This window comes from Doryrhamphus excisus, linkage group LG14 (genome assembly GCF_037039965.1).
Source record: "Doryrhamphus excisus strain RoL-2023G ecotype Guam linkage group LG14, RoL_Dexc_Guam_v1.1, whole genome shotgun sequence".
Lineage (NCBI taxonomy): Eukaryota > Metazoa > Chordata > Actinopteri > Syngnathiformes > Syngnathidae > Doryrhamphus > Doryrhamphus excisus.
The window spans coordinates 14,858,497-14,876,325 of NC_136370.1; the positions used below are offsets into that span (position 1 = coordinate 14,858,497).

A 17,829-nucleotide genomic window follows, 5' to 3' on the forward strand; every position below is an offset into this window, starting at 1 on the left:
CCTCACAGACCAGGGTTCAATTCCCCGTGCATGCGTGGGTTTTCTCCGGGGACTTCGGTTTCCTCCCACATTCCACATTCCAAAAACATGCTAGGTTAATTGGCGACTCCAAATTGTCCATAGGTATGAATGTGAGTGTGAATGGTTGTTTGTCTGCATGTGCCCTGTGATTGGCTGGCGACCAGTCCAGGGTGTACCCCGCCTCGCGACCCTCGTGAGGAAAAAGCGGTAGAAAATGAATGAATGAATGAATGTTCTAGCTTGGTTCGACTGACAGTATGTTAATAATTATAATAATAATAAAAATAATAATAATAATTGATCATCCTTACAAAAACTTGGGAGACATCACAACACGATTTTTATCCTTAACGATGGTCACGACAGTCGAGCGATTTAACAATACTGTACATTACTCACCATATAGTGTATTCTTCCACCACTGAGCACTCTTAACTAGTTCTCGTTCAAGTCCACCTCAAACTTCTCAAACATCTTCTCTTTAAAGGAACCTGCAACACAACATGAGCTGCAGTGGTGAGACACTGTCCTCTCTTCTCCAGCAGATATCTGCAGCTGTGTGCCGGACGGACCCACTCAAGCTTGATAAACGTTGCCCATAAACATGTCACTCACCCTGCGGTGGCGGTGTGGCAAGGTGCATTTATCTCAGGCATAGAGAATCGCTGATCTAAAACATAATTATTTTTTTGTACCATCTGTTCTCTGAAACCACTAGTGGTAACATATACTAGACAATGGTGGTGTTCTTGCAGTTTTGTTGGTTAAAAGAATAGCATCTTTAATTTCCTGAAACTTGTACGACATATTAAAAGAAAACACAGCATGAGTGATGCTCATAACTTTTTAAAATATTTCTGACAGCCTTAATGTATTCCCACATTTAATCATCTCTTAATATTGACATTTCTAATTAAGCAGCATAATTGGAAAGCCGGTGTGAGGTGGCAATCCTTTCAGCGTCCACTGAAAAATTAATGTGAAAATTATTAATGAATCCCAGCGCCTTTAATTGCTGTGTACCCCGTATCCATAATTGCTGCAGCATCCTCCTTGAAATGACACAATGACAAACACAAGTGTCATGTCAGCGCTTTCCTTCCTCATCGCACAGCTCAATCAAAGCTAATCTATTTCACCTCAGCTATGAAAACTGAAACAAATTAAAAGTCCCATTTCATTTTCCGGCTTCATTAATGCATCTCGTTTCCAAGGTGATGATCATTTAGCAACTGGAACAAACAATTTTAAAGAAGCGTGGGCTTTGATATTTTCAGGGCAGCAAAAGAACGGGAGCTTACTGAGGGAACAAATCAGCACAGGTTTAATCCTCAGGCGCCAAAGTGTTCCGCACATGTCCACAGAGACTTTTTTTTTTAATCTAAGCAAATATTTTAATATCAGATTTGGAGGACTGTCCCTACTGAATAACGATTTCAATGAAGGTGCACTCCTGTAGCTAAATAAGATAAATGGGAAATGGTCTTTCACTTGGACAGTACTTTTTCCACCTCCACGGCAATGATGCAGCATCAGGACCATCTGGTTGAAACTAGCGGTTAGCCGTGCATCACAGCGTCATAGCGTCCATAGTGTTTGCTCCTTTTATGTGATGTGAACAACCCAGACACAATGACCCACTTTGGCTGAGTGACTGCACCAATGATGTATTTCACCATAAATACAGCTACAAAAGCCCTCTATAAGGCAATATTGCAATTTTCTTGTATGTAATAAAACATATGTCATACAGTTTAATCATAATCCATTCACACATTGCATGTCCTTTAAAAACAGAAAAGAAAAACAGCCTAAAGAAATGAGGAGCTGGAGGTGGCGGGGGCAATGATGAGTTCTGAGACTAGCCTCTTTCGCATGCAAATCATATCTGAATTCCTCATTAGCATAAATGCATGAGCAACTTTAAATGCTTTTAATTTTCAATCTCGCCAAGCAGAGGAGTAATTTGTCACTGTCAGGATGGAAGACTAAAAAGGTGGGACCAGAGGGAGCCAAGGACTGCACGCTAAAATGGAATCACAGAAAATTTCTGATTTACTAATTGACTGATGTGCAGTTCAGTCGTCTTGCCTTGAAGGTGTAAATAATTCTGTGTATATCTAAATGGCACAAATGAGAAAGTGCGGGGTGGATACGCGAAAGCACATTACATGATGCTTCTCCCCAGGCCATGCTTTTCTCCTGTGATTCTGATTCTCAGCCTTTTACATTTTTTTTACTGTGCCTCTCCAAAGGATTGCATGTTTGCCGTTTTTGTGCTCAAAACACAGTTAATCAACTGGAAATTTAAATCAAAAGTCATATTATTTTACATCTAACAAAGAGAGGCATCAAAGAGCACAAAAACACAGTGAGGCTTATGATATACCCACAATATATGATCAATATATCGTATTTTCCGCAATATAAAGCCTTTCATCAAAAAATATCGCCTTACAATCCGCTGTCCGGTTATCATCATCATCATTAGCAGCGTGATATTGAACACTACTGCTTCCTACACAATTAGAAGTGTATTTCCTGCAGCACATTGTCCTGCGGCTGTGGCTACTTCCACGTTGAAAAGAGTTTCACCTCCGGAACCAAGCTTTGGCGAAAGCCAGCATCATTGCTGAACAGTCACCTGACAACAAGACTGAATAGGAGTTAAAAATGACAAAAGGCACAGAAATGATGCATGAGAATTTACTGTATATTCTCCCATATTATGTTACAGCCCATTTTCAGTTATGTTTGTCCGACTTTGTCCGCTGTTAATACTAACTTTCTGTCTCCCACTTTCGGTGTGATGCAAATCTTTTTGTCATCAGATTGTTATTTTGTTGTCACAATAAAGGTCATTTCTATGTGACAAAATCTGGTTTCTACCACATAGTTTTAGACCCGTTGATATCAGTCACAAGAGGCAACGGTTTGCTAAATTTAGCTAGAGGTGAAAACAAGGGGAAATAAATTAACAAGCTCCACATTGGAATGACTAAAACCAATTATACTGACACGCTTAATTAATATTCAAGAACAAAGACAGGTAGTATGTGGCAAGGTGCTCACCTCCAGTAAGACATCCACGAGTTGGTGGAAGCATCCATCTGTTGTGCAACATTTCCAGGGCTGACATCTTCCTTGCTGTCTACTCATTTCGTGTTGTGAAATTGACACAAATAAGATAAGTCGGATGGCAGATAATCACAGCTTCGTGTCAATGTCTTCTGTAAGACGGCTGAAAGCGAGATAAAAGGGAAAAGCCAGCTTGCATTAATTGGTCAAAAGAGGCATTGTGATGGCCAGTGTTCACCCATATGTATTAATGACATGACTAATAGCTAAAATGGTCCAAGACAAGAGATGAATCAAAAGGAAATTCTGCTGTTACTCATTCAAATGTTTAGGACTGGAGGTGTTGAAAGCTAACTGCATAATAACTATGCTAACTTCAGTTATATTGTAAGGCAAAATTAATGTAGTTCTTATAATGAGAAGCTAAGAGGATAAGAATCTGAAATAGTTGAGGTCCCAATCATAGTATGTACTTTGTAAACTCCTGGTTTAGGGCATAGTTTATCAGGACAGGTCTTCATTGTTCACCAATGTTCTCCTTTACTGAAAACCAATTTTGTGTCAGGTTTCCATAACATAACGCTTTGTCGCTTACCCAGATGTTATTATTTTTATTTGTGCTACCTTTTTTACAACTCACTGAACGAAGCCTCTCGTCCGAAGACAGCACCCTCGTGAGGATAAGCGTTAGCAAATGAATGAATTAATGAATGAACGAAGCGTCATAAATTAAGCATCCTGTTCATGTATGTTTAAAAACAAATAAAAAACACCTCCGGTACGCAAATCCCTGCCAAATATTTAAATACTGTACAATTGATAAATCTCAAAACCAGACACTTACCTTTCACTTCCGGGACTTGCGCGTGCCCATCCTTCAATGTATGCTAGCTTGCAGCTACGAAGTAGGTACGAAGGTACGAAGACACTTTGACCCTAAACGTCGTCTGTCCTTCTTTGAATACAAATAAACCTAATTACTAATAGCTAATAGCTAATCCTAAAATACAAAGACGCTTATTGGTCCATTAGATTAGGTTCAGAGGTCAAGGGTCATCAGCGAAGCGCGGTCGATCTACATGGCAACAGGGTGCAGGATAGGAACTACCCATCGCTACAATAACGACCTAATTTTTCTTGTAAGATTACTGATAATTATGATGTGTTTTATTTATACATGCAAACAAATAAATATTGCAAATCACTCGTTCTCTATGTGTAACATTCTTCAGTCATTTGTTGCTTAAATATACGCAAATAAGATTACTTTAGATATACTTGACGAAAACCGACAAGAGATTTATGACATTTTTGATGACATTTAGTTTTTAAATAAAAATAAATAAATAATCACCATGCATAAATAATTGCTGTATTATGTATAAAATGGAATACACGTCTGACATCCTCTCACATTAGAAAAAACATGCTGTAATGTTTTCTACTTCATGCTTACACTGCCCCCCAGTGTTGAAAGATTAGTACAGCAGTTTGTTGGACAGTAAGCGGGCACATTGCAACGCAGAATGATTGATTGTTTATTTTGAAAAACACCGGCCCTCCTATTTGAAAAGATGATTTATAAATTATCATAACACATGCCCGATATGCATTCTTTAAGCTGTGCAAGGGAGTAAATCATTTAGGATTAGTTTTGTTGTTTAGAAGTAGCAATACACAATATTATTCTGGGGGCAAGTATACGTATATAATTATGTTTTTTTACTGTGGTTATGGCAAGACTTCCTAATAATTTCCATGAATATCCTATTAATAATATACTATTGATAGCATATACAGTACTGTATATAATATTCTATTGATAGTATGGACAGCACTGTATATTATTAAACTAATAGTAACTAATTCCTATAAATCATGTTTAGTAAATACAGTACTTTGTATTTTCAATTTCAAATTTCCACTAGATGGCAGCTCTGTCCTACTTCTTACACAAAAAGAACTCACAAAAAAGCAAATATTTCCATACACCAAATATTTTATTCCAAGCACAGACTTTGATTTGACAAATAAACATTATCCAACAGCTAATTATTTAGCCCATTCCAAAAGCCATTACACTAGAAGCTTTAACCTGGCATTACAGCACTTCACTGTCATCACAGCAGCAGGTCCAAATCCATCAAATTCATACAGAAAAAAAAATAAATCACAAAAATACAGATTCCTGCTAATAAACATACCAAAACCACATCCAGTTCATCCAAGAGGCTCGGAAACTCTTGAGCACATTTGCAGATTTTTCTTTCATACAAAACTCTGTGTGCTATTGCAGCAGCAAATACTGTACTTAAGACATCTCTAAAATTAAATACATGTTATGGATGTAGAATGTATGATACAAGTGCCATAGTGCCAGAGATGATTATTATTAGTTGCGGCAATAAAGGCCATGGACAGACTGTGACTGAAGCAATGCGGCATTGAATTTAACCTTTAACCTCAGCAAATGTCATTGATACAAACAGGGCTCCCCGCTTCTTCTATTATTTCTTCAACATCCCTGAAGGTGGTTGTTAGCAGCGAACATGGTATTCTAAATAGACACCAATACTGTACACCCAAAATGGGCAAATATTACACTTGTTGATTTATGTTAACCTGATTTCACAGATTATTAATTATCTTTGGCAAATGTGCTAAGTGCTGGAACGTACACAAATATGAAGTATGCAAAATATTCATTCTAAAAAAAAAATGGCTATAAAAATCAGCTCCGACAATAGAACCCTATCATCTCGGATCTTCATTCATTTTGTCTCCAAAATTGAAATACTGATTTTGAATGAACATTTAAAAAGGTCTGCAGAATTGCAACAATCATTTTGAATGAAATGTGCTTTAGAGTGTCCACTAGTACTGTCGTGTATCCGGGTCATTGACATTCCAGTCATCAATCGTGAAGCCCTACATAGCTGTTTCATTTGCATAGAAGCCACACCGCATCATTCATGGACGCATTTTGTAACAAACTGTCACCACAGTCAAACTAGTCTATATGGTGTAAATAATATCAGAGATGCACCAAACTACACAGGCATGAAGTACTTACTCATCTACTGTCACTTCCATCATGTCATATAATCTGATACTAATATTATAGTATTGATTCAACACTCAAAAGTTCCTTTTTTTAAGGCTTGCTTCAGCAAAAACGTCAAATTGTCATGCAAATACACACATTCTGTTGCAAACAGGCAATGGACACGCACACACACGGTTGACACATTGGGAAGAGTGAATGGAGTACAATGGAACCTCCAAAGTCAAAATATTATGGAGAAACACGCTTTAAAAGTCGTTGAAAAACATTCAAATTATGCATTAGAAAATGTCAACATACAGTATCTCATCAAACTAAATGTGTGTTTAGCCTCTCCACATCTCAGAGGAGCGCCGGTGATGGCACCACAGGACTGGCACTGGAATTTATTGCAACACATGGCTCTTGCCCCGCAACCATTAGTGAGGATAAGCGGCATAGAAAATGGATGGATGGACATGGCTCCAGCCTCTAGAATAATTAAATATCTATTAAATATCTGTTACACATGCCAAGCAGAGCCTAAATCTTCCAGTAAACTACAGCAATACCCATCAAACGCCACTGGGTGGCAGTATTGCTCAGAAAACATTTTCCCCAACTGAGAGTCTTCAAAGTGTGACGTTTAAGTTCAATTACACTGTGGTTATTATCTATTTATGTATATAACAATTGAGAATGTTCAAACTACATTGTCTATGTAATTTGTATGTGGGTTTCATGGTAGCAACAGTTTGACACGAATATAAGACGACCCTGAATACAAGATGGCCTTTCTTTTTTTGAAAATGTTTTTTGGAGAGAACATTTCTGCCACTTTTCACGAGATCAAAAGTTTGGGTGAGTGACAAGAAGAAATGCTCTGACTCACTTGGGGACAAATTGTTTGGTGTATGTTCAAGTAATTACGGTAAGTCCCTTATTATCTTCTGGAATAACAAAACCTTAGAAGTCAACTAATGCTAAGAGTCCACTGGGACGGCACCAGTTGGTGTCAGTTCGTCACCAATAAGGTGCCTAGTGGTGTGCAGTGGCTCAGACTGCCCCCCAACTGGCTCGTGGTGGTGCTGGTAAAAAATTTTGATTAGCGGCAAGAAAATTTCAAAATGTTTAAAAATCTTCGTTGCGCCACAAAGTGTCCACCAAGTGGAACCAAATGTCACAAACAGTCCACCTATTGGAATCCACTGGAATGTAATGGCGCGAGCCAAGTTGCGAACATTAATTCGGCGCCACATCGAGCCACTAGGCGCCAATCACATCATCTTTGGCGTGAACCGGTACCAACTGGCACCGGCCCAGTGGACTCCTAGCATAACATCACACAACAGTTTATGTTTGACTTTGGAGGTTCCACTGTAGTCGGAGTTCTAGTATTGTTACTCTGGCGTCACTTTCTCAGGCTTTTCAGGCAAAGTGAGCACAAAAGGAAAAAGAAGGCCCTTGGCTTCGAGAGGCGCCTTCAGCGGCTCCTCCACAAAGTAGGCGTTCTCTTCCTCCACCACAAACTGAAGAGTCTGGCTTTTGTTCACACAGTAGATACAATTGCCCACAACTGCACACCTAAACGGTAATGAGCTGCCCAGCCTTTGCGATGCGCAATCGTGCCACATTTTCACGATGGTGTTGTACTTGAACACGTTGATGCCTTGCTCGCGGGTGACGTCGAAGCGGTAGATGAAGCTTTTCAGCGCTACCATGTCTGTCGACTTCTTCCTGCTGTTGTTGAACGGGCACTCCTGCCACTCGTCCCTCTTAGGGTCGTATTTGAGTAGGCGGTAGAAGAGCGAGCCCCCGGAGACGTAAAGCTCTCCGCTGCAGGTGGTGGCCTCGTGAGCCACGGCGAAGGCTCCTTTTGGCAAAGGGGCCACCGTAGTCCATCGATCCATACGAGGGTCGTATTTTTCCACGGTAAACAAACATTCCCCTCCAATGGCGTACAGGTAGCTGTCCATGGACACCAGTTTTAGCTGGGCGCGAGCTTGGGTCATTGGTCGGATCTCAGTCCAGCGGTTGGTTTTGGGGTTATAACAGAAAACCTTGTCGGACACCTTCCCTTTGTCCCCATGACCCTTGATCCCCCCCGCCACAAACAGGTAGTTATACATGGTGCAGATTCCACATCCTTTAGTGTTGATGTCCTCCGGCATGGCTGTCAAAGCTCTCCAGTCATTGGCTGCCTCGCTGAAGGAGTAGATCATGTGACTCTCCTCCAAAGACCCCACCGACAAGGGGCTCTGAGGACGGCTTCCACAGCGGCTGGGCGGTCGGCTCCCAACACGATCAAACACATCGTTTATCTCGGCAACCATCAGAGTCTTCCTCCCATCCATTCTTTTCTTCAGGACCAGATCACGCTCCGATCCGGTCAGACGCCCATACACACTGGGGTCCTTGAGGATCTGGAGAAAGTTATCACTCATGAAGCCGTAGGCGGTTTCCTTTAGTTCACTGAGTCGCTGCTTTTTGGCAATGTTCAGAATCTCGTAGCAGTTCTCCGCAGTGATTTGTTCCGTCACGCGGTCCATGGCTGCCTGAACGGCACACGGAATCTGGAGGATTTTGGCCCCTGTGATGACATCTACAACGTTGTCCTTCGAAACATTCATGTGGGAAGTGTAAACATAGTCTATTAGCGTCGATAAAGTCTTGTAGCTCATGCCTTTCACTTTGAGGATGTTTCGCGACAGTCGAGCTTTGAAGTAGTCGCTTTTCTCTGCCAGGACCGACTTATGAGCATTGATGGTCTGCCCACCAACCTCGATGATTAAATCCGGCTCTTTTTTACCGGATATTAAATTGATCACATCCTGGCTGCACTCCGGCTTGGATTTCAAGTCTGATTGATCTGTTTCTTGTTTAGAATCAAGACAAGACACTTTGGATCTCGCACCATTGTGGATTGGATTGTCTGCCAAGTTTGGTTCCTTCTCATTCTTCTTGTCTATGGAGAGATTAAACTGATGAGCGCTTGCCATGTATGTGCCGTTACCTTTCTGACAATCTTTATGGTTATTTTCCATCAGCCTTCCATCCAGCAGGTATTCCTTCTCAAATACTGGAGGGGGGTTGAAGTCTGGGTCGTCGCCCAAGAACCCTTGGACATAACCTGGACGTAAATCGCTGTCCTTGTCGAGGCTGACAGCATGGAGGACGACATCGGCCTTGACTGTTGAGAACCCTCCACCTGGCCTGTAGCCCTCGCTCATCCTGATTTATTCACTCTAGGTGGAGGACCGCGTCGCTACTGATCATGCTGATTGCTTTGACTCGCAAACTTCTTGTTTTGCTTATGTCACCTACATGGATGGAAAGGAAGAGGAAAAAATTGTTATTAAGCTACAGGGACTGTTTTTTGTCATCATTTCAACCTCATACAAAGTATGATCAAATATATATAGTTTAATGCAAATAAACCATGAAATAATTACAAAATATGTTGGCCACCCCGTCAGAGGGTTCGATTCTCTGCTTGGGTATCTCTGTGTGGAGTTTGCATGTTCTCCCCGTGCATGCGTGGGTTTTCTCCGGGTACTCCGGTTTCCTCCCACATTCCAAAAACATGCTAGGTTAATTAGCAACTCCTAATTGTCCATAGTTATGAATGTGAGTGTGAATGGTTGTTTGTCTATATGTGCCCTGTGATTGGCTGGGATAACTGGGATAGGCTCCAGCATACCCCCGCCATAGAAAGGGATGGATTGATGGACAGTTGGGTGATCGGCCAGATGGCTGCCACTATGGTTCTTTTGGCGTGATTGTTCGTCACTAAAGCACCTCTTTGTGATTCTCTGTGTTACTTTGTACAGACATGTTGTAATAAGTGGTGTCGTTTTTACTCATGTACTTAAACTATTTGTTACTTTTAAGTGCGTATCTGGCATCTTTATAAATTAGCAATTAGTGATGTACACATAATACTGTGGCTTCTTAAGTGCAGCGATACTACAAAAAAAACAGATAAAAACTTAAAATGTGATTAATTATGAGTTAATTATGTATTTTAAATGTGATTAATTGCGATTAAATATTTTTATTAATTGAGCGCTCTAATTTTCACTTCAATGTTTTTGTAGAAATGCTCCAAATAAGTGTCAAAAAGACCAACTTGATCAGTTTCCAGGTCACCTGTTTCCCTAATAATAATAATAATAGAGGGTAAGATGACTACTATACAATGAACCTAATACCTAATACAATAAACCTAATACCTAAAACTGCAGTAAACATATTGTACGAGTACAGGATTGTGTTTTAGGGTTCCGTTTAGCAAAAACAACTAATCAAAACACGCAGCTTATTTTAGATGCAAACTCCTACAATCAGTGATTATTACTCACCCTTCCTGCACATTAAACTGAAAGCATTCCGTGCGCATGCGCAAGGCGAGATTACTCTATAAATGAGAAAGGGTGTATAAGAGCCTTTTCATTTTCCTTTAAGCTAATAAAATAAGAAGTAAAATATAAGAAGGCGGCATCTGTGCGACCTTGGAAAAATAGACGTTTATTTCCATGTTGCGTTGAAATGTCACCTACCTGCGTTTTCAGGCTGTGATTATAGCAGCAGCTTCCCCGCCAATCCTTCCACAAAGCTCCGTTACGTAAAGCAGCGATCCCGACCAAGCAGCCAGATGACTTTATTCTATCCACATGTCGTCATTCAGTCCACCGGTCCATCTCTCATCACGGCTTGGATCTTTTCATCGGCTCTCCAAGGAGCTGTAGCCCGCAGCCGAGGCGCGGCTGAAGCGGCGGTGATCGAACACGAGTCCCTCGGGTGCCGCGCCTCCGTCACCAGCTTCCTCGCTTGGTCGTGGAATGGAAAAAGGTGGAGAGTGTCCTCACGAGCGGGAAGAGTCCAATATTGGCAGCATGAGTAATCAGGGGACATCTAGGTAGTTTTTCACAGTTGACTATTGACTTAAGCCACGCCCCTTTGCCTAGTATTAACCCTCCACAGTCCAGGAGGCTCCATCTGTTGGACACCATGGACCATTCCTTCACCTCACCTCCTCTCAAACTTTATTTATAAAGATCAGGTACACATTTTACTTATATTTCACGGTTTCATGACACGCCAAGATACAAATATGACTTCTAGGTACTTTGCTGTAATGACAACAGGTGGACGCACAGTCGAGGGAGGTGGGTGGATTCAAATATCGATTAAATTGATACCAATGCCGCATTTGTGTGGCGTTGATACATTTTTTTTTGTTTCCTCATATCTGTGTGTGTGTGGTATATTTGCATTTTGTTATGTTGTTGTTTGCATTTGTTTACTTGATTTGCACAAAAGGAAATAATTATTCGGTTGATAGTTTTGCTTTTTTGTATTAAATATTACATAAATATATACATTGTACAAAATGACTCTTTTAGTATATGTCAACTGTATTAATATTTTTTGTTTGCCTAAAGTATCTGTCTTGTGTTTTATTAGGATTACAATCATGATGACAACACAGGCAAAAAACACCTGTCAATGATCTTGAGAAAAGTATTGGCATTGGTAATACTGGCAGTGTTTTTTTTGTTTTTAATTTTTTAATATATATATTTTTATAACAAACTTCAATTACAAAACAGTATAACACAGTATAAGCAGGAACATAAAAGTGCAATTCTACAGAACAATAACATAAATAAGAAAAAGTAAATTACAAAGAAAAGAATGTGCGAGGGATATTGCTTGAAAATAAGAACAACAAAAATAAAAACAATAGAAAACATGTCACTTAAGCTAATACTGGCCATGAATTTAGTGTACTATTGGATCAATGCTAAAATTTGTAGTATTTGTAGTTTAGTATCGGTAGTTGTTGACTTATTTTTACACTTATTGTACTGACAATTGTGTTCAAATGTTACTTTGGAATTGCGTGTAAATTATGATAGCAGTTAAATGAAAACAGATGGCACTTTTCAACTTGTGGTTTTGACCTCCCCATTAAGTTTTGGTGCAACCCGGCCTAAGCTGAGGTAACACAAAATAGTAACTGGTTTCCTCCCATACAGTCCACAAGCTCTCCTCTGTGGACTGCAACTGGCCTGCTGATGTATTAATCGAGGTGAGCCACGGCGAGGGCATGGCACCACCATCAGGCCTGCGAGGTTACACTGAGGTATTCAAATGGGGGGGTTTGAACGCGAGATATTGTGAGAACAAAGAGCGGCGGAGGACTGATGCATGCACACAAATGAGCGTCTCCATGGAAACCTGCAGGGTCAGTTGGAAAGCAAAGAGCCTTGGAGTGTGAGCAATGCTACCAACAGCCGGCCGTATTAAACACTAGCCAATTAAAGGAGTACAAACATATTGTTGTACAAGATACAGACATAACCAAGGAGTAGTAAGACGTAGTATCAGCTGTGGATTGCATGATGCCCTTCTCCCATATTATGGTTGAATAGTGATGATAATGGTTGCACAACAGTCGACGTAGGCGTAGAAAATGGCTTGACCCTCTTTGCTCAGCAGTGGGAGAAATGAGCATCAAAATCCCGGAAGAGATGCATCAGGCTGAGCTCACCTACCTTCAGGCGCGCTGCTAGTCCCAACAAGTACTCGAGAAAAAACTAGCACAATCACAGGAGAATACAATATTGTACCCTGTTCCTCAAACTGCGGCAATTTACTTTTATCAATAATAGTCAACCATTTTCACGATGTTAACCATATTTTCCAGATTACACTATAAAATAAATCATAACAAATAGTGTCTCCATAAAACAATGTTTATAGATTTGTTAAAGAAACATAACAAAAATAGTACATACAAGTGGGGTGACAAAATACATTTTTTTCTTTCTTTTAAATATACTTAAGTAAGAATTAAAAACAAATTAGGTCCGAAGAAAAAGCTTCTTTGTGGATAACAACTGGTCTGTTTGTTAGAACCCCGGCCAGCCAGGGATCTCATCATCCCTTCTCAAGTTATTTCATTATTTCAACATTATTTCACCGTTTTGAATCCCTTTTCTTTGCAAATACACAGGTAACAAGCAGTGGACTAGCTCAGAGCTGTCCGGCCATGAAATGATAATATTTTAAATATTACACAGAGAAAGAACGTTTGTCTGAAGTCGTACACATAATCCTCAGTCAGCTCCATATTTACACCTCAACAAGTCTTGACAGATTTTCTTAAACCTGATCCTAATCTTAAAAAAATACCTTTTATGTAACAACCCTATTGTTACTTCACACGCCTCAGGTAGAAAAATAAGTTTGAAAAACGCTGGTCTTGTCCAGTCATGTGATGCTTTAGCTAGTTTGTCGGTTTTGGCACAACATTGATGATGTTCCTTTTCATCATGACAAATACTGTGATGGAGTAAAAATCTGTATCCTAAGACTTTTAGTTCGTTGTAATTGGTCCAAAAGTCAGTGAAATGTAAGATCAGATGCCTTTGTGATTAAAAAGAGCTTACTGGCGTGTCACATGTTGAGCAAGGGGATTTGCCAGATGAGGATGGTCGAGGTGTTGTCGTCATGGCGGGACTGTTTGGTTTTTTTGTTCACCCTGCGATGTCCCGATCCTCCAGACACCACCAGCAGCGAGCTGACATCCACTTTACTGGCCCGGCGTCCTCTCCAGTGGTGGGCCGGATCATGGAGCATGTCATAAAGCGCTCCGTCCTCAGGGCCGTGCTCCAAGGAGCCTTGGGATTGAGCCAAGGAGCCGCAAGATGAGGAGGACAGAGAGTCCTGGAGAGCCATGGTGGTGCAACCTGCATCTCCCAGCCAGACCCCTTTCCCCTGAGGTGGGGTTGAAACTGACTCTGAGGGGGGCTGAACGTGTTCTCCATCCTCTGGCTCAGTTGCCTGGGCTGAGGCTGAGGAGGCGGGGGATGGGAGGCCTGAGGGATGGTTACAGACTGCTGCGGCCACGGTGAGGAACTTGACTGGTCCGATGTGAGCGTGCAAAGACACCATGCCCCGACCTGAAGACATACAGATAAACACTTCACATTGAGTCACCGACCACACCATTTTATGTGGCCTGCAGAACTGTAAATTAGTATAAAATAGTTATTTTGCATGTATATTAAGGTGTTAGCATTTAGTTCCATACCTGCATTGTTCGTGTGGTTCAGTTACATTATCATTATTATATTATATCAGGCGTCTGATAATGTAATCCCCAATCAATAGCAGGGATCTAGTGTACCCATATTTGCTGGAGCTGCATTACCTGTGACCTTGGGGATTCCCTGTAGTCTGGGGACCGAGAGCGCCACAGTCACGCCCAGGTTGGTTCCGACGAGCAGCATACCGTGGCAAACCAACAAACTGCTAACCGACACTCTGTGGCTTCCTGGAAGAACGACAAAACAATAAAAGTATGACACCCACACCTTTGGAATGAACTCTCACTGACATTTTGAGACCAGGCCCGATGTGCCAATACTGTATTAGTCCATATGGTGTTTCATAACTCTCCCCATGAAAAACCAGACCACTTCAGAAGGCTACAGTGACATGCTGTGGCCGTTGAGACATAATGTTTCTGCTGAGGTGATGAGGTTTAGTTGTCTCTAAGGCAGGGGTCTCAAACTCAATTTATTTGGGGGCCACTGGAGCTAGGGTCTGGGCGAGACTGGGCCGCATCAGGTTTAAAAAAACGCATTAAAAACAGAAAAATGAATAAACTTTGCCTTGGTTTCGATTTTCTACAAGAGAAGCTCTGATAAAACATTCCACTGTTCTCAAATATCTTACATTTTATTTTTCTACACAAAATAAGATGAAAAATAAATAAACAAATCAAGATCAAAGAAAATCAATCAATCAGTAATAAATAAATGAATATAATAATAACAATAAAACGGTAAATAATAAAAAACACATATAGTTGGTGGGTAGAAAAAATTATTTTTTTCAGATTAAAATGAACAAAGCATTATTAGAGCCCTGTAGACATGACAAAACACGACTATAGTCACATTTATACTCTGTTTATTTACAACATATTGCGCAACTGCAGGGTCTTGAGACACATGCTAACTCGCAAACCAGAGAGCTAGCGACCTAAACGGTAGCCTTCAAGTTATTTCCTTTAAACTTAAATAGCCAAAAACTTACCACTTCCACACGGATAGGGAGGATAACTATTAACCGTTATTTAACCTTTAACATGAACATTAATCAAACGTAATAATTTTTTCTGGGTACATGATACCATACAGCATCCATATCAAACTTACGCGGGCCGCACTAACATTAAACTTCCATATCAAGGCGGGGGCCTCAAACTAGTGTCCGGGACGCGTGTTTGAGACCCCTGCTCTAAGGCAACGCTAACAAGAGCCTGAATAAACATACAGTAGCTCTTTTCAAGCCATCAAATGCTCCTTATGGTTCGCAAAGAGTTACACAAACAAACACAGCAGTGTTACATAACAGAATGACTGAAGCGTAACGCAGTAATTAAGCAAGGAACAGTGTGCCTATTCATGAAAGCTTGTAGTAGCTGTAACAGGACGGTGTGATTTGTCCAAGTCCCTCTTGGTCACAAATGTCCCTGCAATATAACCGTGCACGGGAAAAATCAAGTTACGTTAGGAGCAATGTTCATATAGCATATCTCTTATATCTCTGTATCCAGATATGAGCTTTGTCAGGGCTGCATATATCTCCACAGACATTTTTACCATCTGTCTTTATGAGATTAAGAAGAAAAAACAGTTTTTACTGGTGCAATGTGGGGGGGGGCAAGGCTGTCATGAGTCATTACAGCTTTAACAGCTTGACTTGAATGTCCTCCCTTAAAGTAATCCTCCAGGGCGTCCGGAAAAATGCCTCCCAGTCCCTCTTCAGTCCCCTCTTCAGCCAGGTAGACTTCCCTGTCCAAAGCCCCGTTTCATGATAGACAATCCTGGCCACATGTGCTTCTGATGAGAGCCCACAATGAGTAGAAATACACACTACTAGCGGGGGGGTATTGCTCAATTTCCCCCTTTCATAATATTTGCAGTTCCACACCCAGAGGGTAAACTAAAATAAATCTAGAGTGAACATCCACATGGGCCTTGATCCTACAGCAGAGCACCACTTTGATCCGCACTTAGCCCCGACAAGCAACAGCAGGAGGGAGGAGTAAATCTCACACTTTACAATAACACACCATAGCAGCCATGCAGTCACACTAAGAATAACAGCACCCGTTGGGCAGCGGTGCCTTTCTATCTTTATGGATGGAGGAAATGGTGTCCTCTGGATTAGGCTGACTTTTAAGCCGATGAAGTGCTCTGGATCTCGTCTTAATGTCTACATTTTTACTTTTTTTAATCAGGGAGACTGCAGCCCTGTTTGCATTAAGCAGTACAGTTTGGTTCTATTTAGGTATTGTTCTCACAGTGGAACCACCAAAGTAGAAAACATTAAATGTAACTAAATGATATACAAGAGCACAAGTCTTAGAAGTAAAACCTATGATAACAATTGAACGTTGAACGTATTGAACGTTGACGACATCCATTGACAAGTTGAGATTACGCTCTTGTGAGTACAAGGTCAGTCGCTTCACATATACAGTGGAACCTTGGTTTTTGTACGCCACTCTTCTGTTTTATGGTTGTCATCACACACAAAATAGGTTGATGCCCCGCATGGCATGGGTTTATTGATATATCTTCATGAAAAATATGGTCGAATTCCAAATGTTTTTTTTTTTTATTTTGCATTTATTTGACTTTGAATGAATGGGAGGGCTGCATGGCGGTCGAGTGGTTAGCGCGCAGACCTCACAGCCAGGAGAACCAAGTTCACTTCCACCCTCGGCCATCTCTGTGTGGAATTTGCATGTTCTCCACGTGCATGCGTGGGTTTTCTCCGGGTACTCCGGTTTCCTCCCACATTCCAAAAACATGCTAGATTAATTGCCGACTCCAAATTGTCCATAGGTATGAATGTGAGTGTGAATGGTTGTTTGTCTATATGTGCCCTGTGATTGGCTGGCGACCAGTCCAGGGTGTGCCCCGCCTCTCATCCGAAGACAGCTGGGATAGGCTCCAGCACCCCCACAACCCTTGTGAGGATAAGCGGTAGAAAATGAATGAATGAATGAATGAATGAATGGGAACCGTTCTTTGAGGTAACAACCCCAAAGGGTGGAACATTTCATTCTGTTGGTTATTAGAGAATAGTCATTTTATCATTTTATTACATTCCAAAGCCACTTCAGGGTGCAGCTAAATGATATGACACAAACTTGCAGATCTGCAGGACTGGAAGCATGCAGGAACACCAGCATTGTTAATGATGTCAGTTATGAAACAATGGTAGTGTAAATGACAAGATGGGGGTATTATTTATTGACTCCCCCCCTGATGTTGATCTCTCATTAAGCCATGCATGGCTGCCTATTTAGGTCACACAGCAGCAGACAAAGGCAGATGACTACACCCTGAGCACATTAGCCAGACTGCCACCAACAACATGCAACCTTATTCTGACTTCAGTAAAAATAATAAATCACATTTTCTGTGTTGTTTAGAATTACAGTACTCTAAATTATGAGGTGCATTGAATTATTAGCATCCATTACCGTGAAAATGACTGCTATTACAGTATATTATGCCAATGTGTTTCAAAAGCTACGTTCATGACCTGGACACAGAAATGAAAGGGGTTAGTACAATTGTTCCAACATGTATGAA

At 41.0% G+C, this 17,829-nt stretch overlaps 3 protein-coding genes across 7 annotated transcripts in view; all 3 read right to left on the reverse strand.

The window, feature by feature from the left end:
- Positions 1 to 3,248, reverse strand: part of arid1b (AT-rich interactive domain 1B) — a 216,746-nt gene extending 213,498 nt beyond the window's left edge. Inside the window, exons 1-2 of one of the 2 annotated variants that reach the window (XM_058089853.2) lie at positions 3,094 to 3,236; positions 421 to 512 (exon numbers count right to left, since the gene is read on the reverse strand). In XM_058089853.2, coding sequence (XP_057945836.2) covers positions 421 to 423 — 3 coding nt within the window. In that variant the 5' untranslated portion in view covers positions 424 to 512; positions 3,094 to 3,236. Of the gene's footprint in view, positions 1 to 420; positions 513 to 3,093 lie in introns of both variants that reach the window. The other variant, XM_078796185.1, reaches the window with a different exon arrangement.
- Positions 3,249 to 5,080: 1,832 nt separating this feature from the next.
- kbtbd11 (kelch repeat and BTB (POZ) domain containing 11) lies at positions 5,081 to 11,069 on the reverse strand. Its single transcript, XM_058090865.2, has 2 exons — positions 10,702 to 11,069; positions 5,081 to 9,462 (listed from the first exon to the last, which is right to left on the reverse strand). The coding sequence occupies exon 2, from the start codon at positions 9,370 to 9,372 to the stop codon at positions 7,543 to 7,545; it is 1,830 nt and encodes a 609-aa protein (XP_057946848.2). The 5' UTR covers positions 9,373 to 9,462; positions 10,702 to 11,069; the 3' UTR covers positions 5,081 to 7,542.
- Positions 11,070 to 12,882: 1,813 nt separating this feature from the next.
- arhgef10 (Rho guanine nucleotide exchange factor (GEF) 10) overlaps positions 12,883 to 17,829 on the reverse strand; it is a 38,810-nt gene continuing 33,863 nt past the window's right edge. For all 4 annotated transcript variants that reach the window (XM_058090864.2, XM_058090863.2, XM_058090862.2 and 1 more), the window contains 2 exons: positions 14,364 to 14,486; positions 12,883 to 14,112 (listed from right to left, as the gene is read on the reverse strand). In XM_058090864.2, the coding sequence (XP_057946847.2) occupies positions 13,607 to 14,112; positions 14,364 to 14,486 (629 nt within the window). In that variant the 3' untranslated portion in view covers positions 12,883 to 13,606. The remainder of the gene's footprint in view (positions 14,113 to 14,363; positions 14,487 to 17,829) is intronic.

Bases quoted from the DNA above. Each gene is read 5' to 3' on its own strand.
- kbtbd11 (XM_058090865.2), bottom strand. From the start codon at position 9,372: ATGAGCGAGGGCTACAGGCCAGGTGGAGGGTTCTCAACAGTCAAGGCC.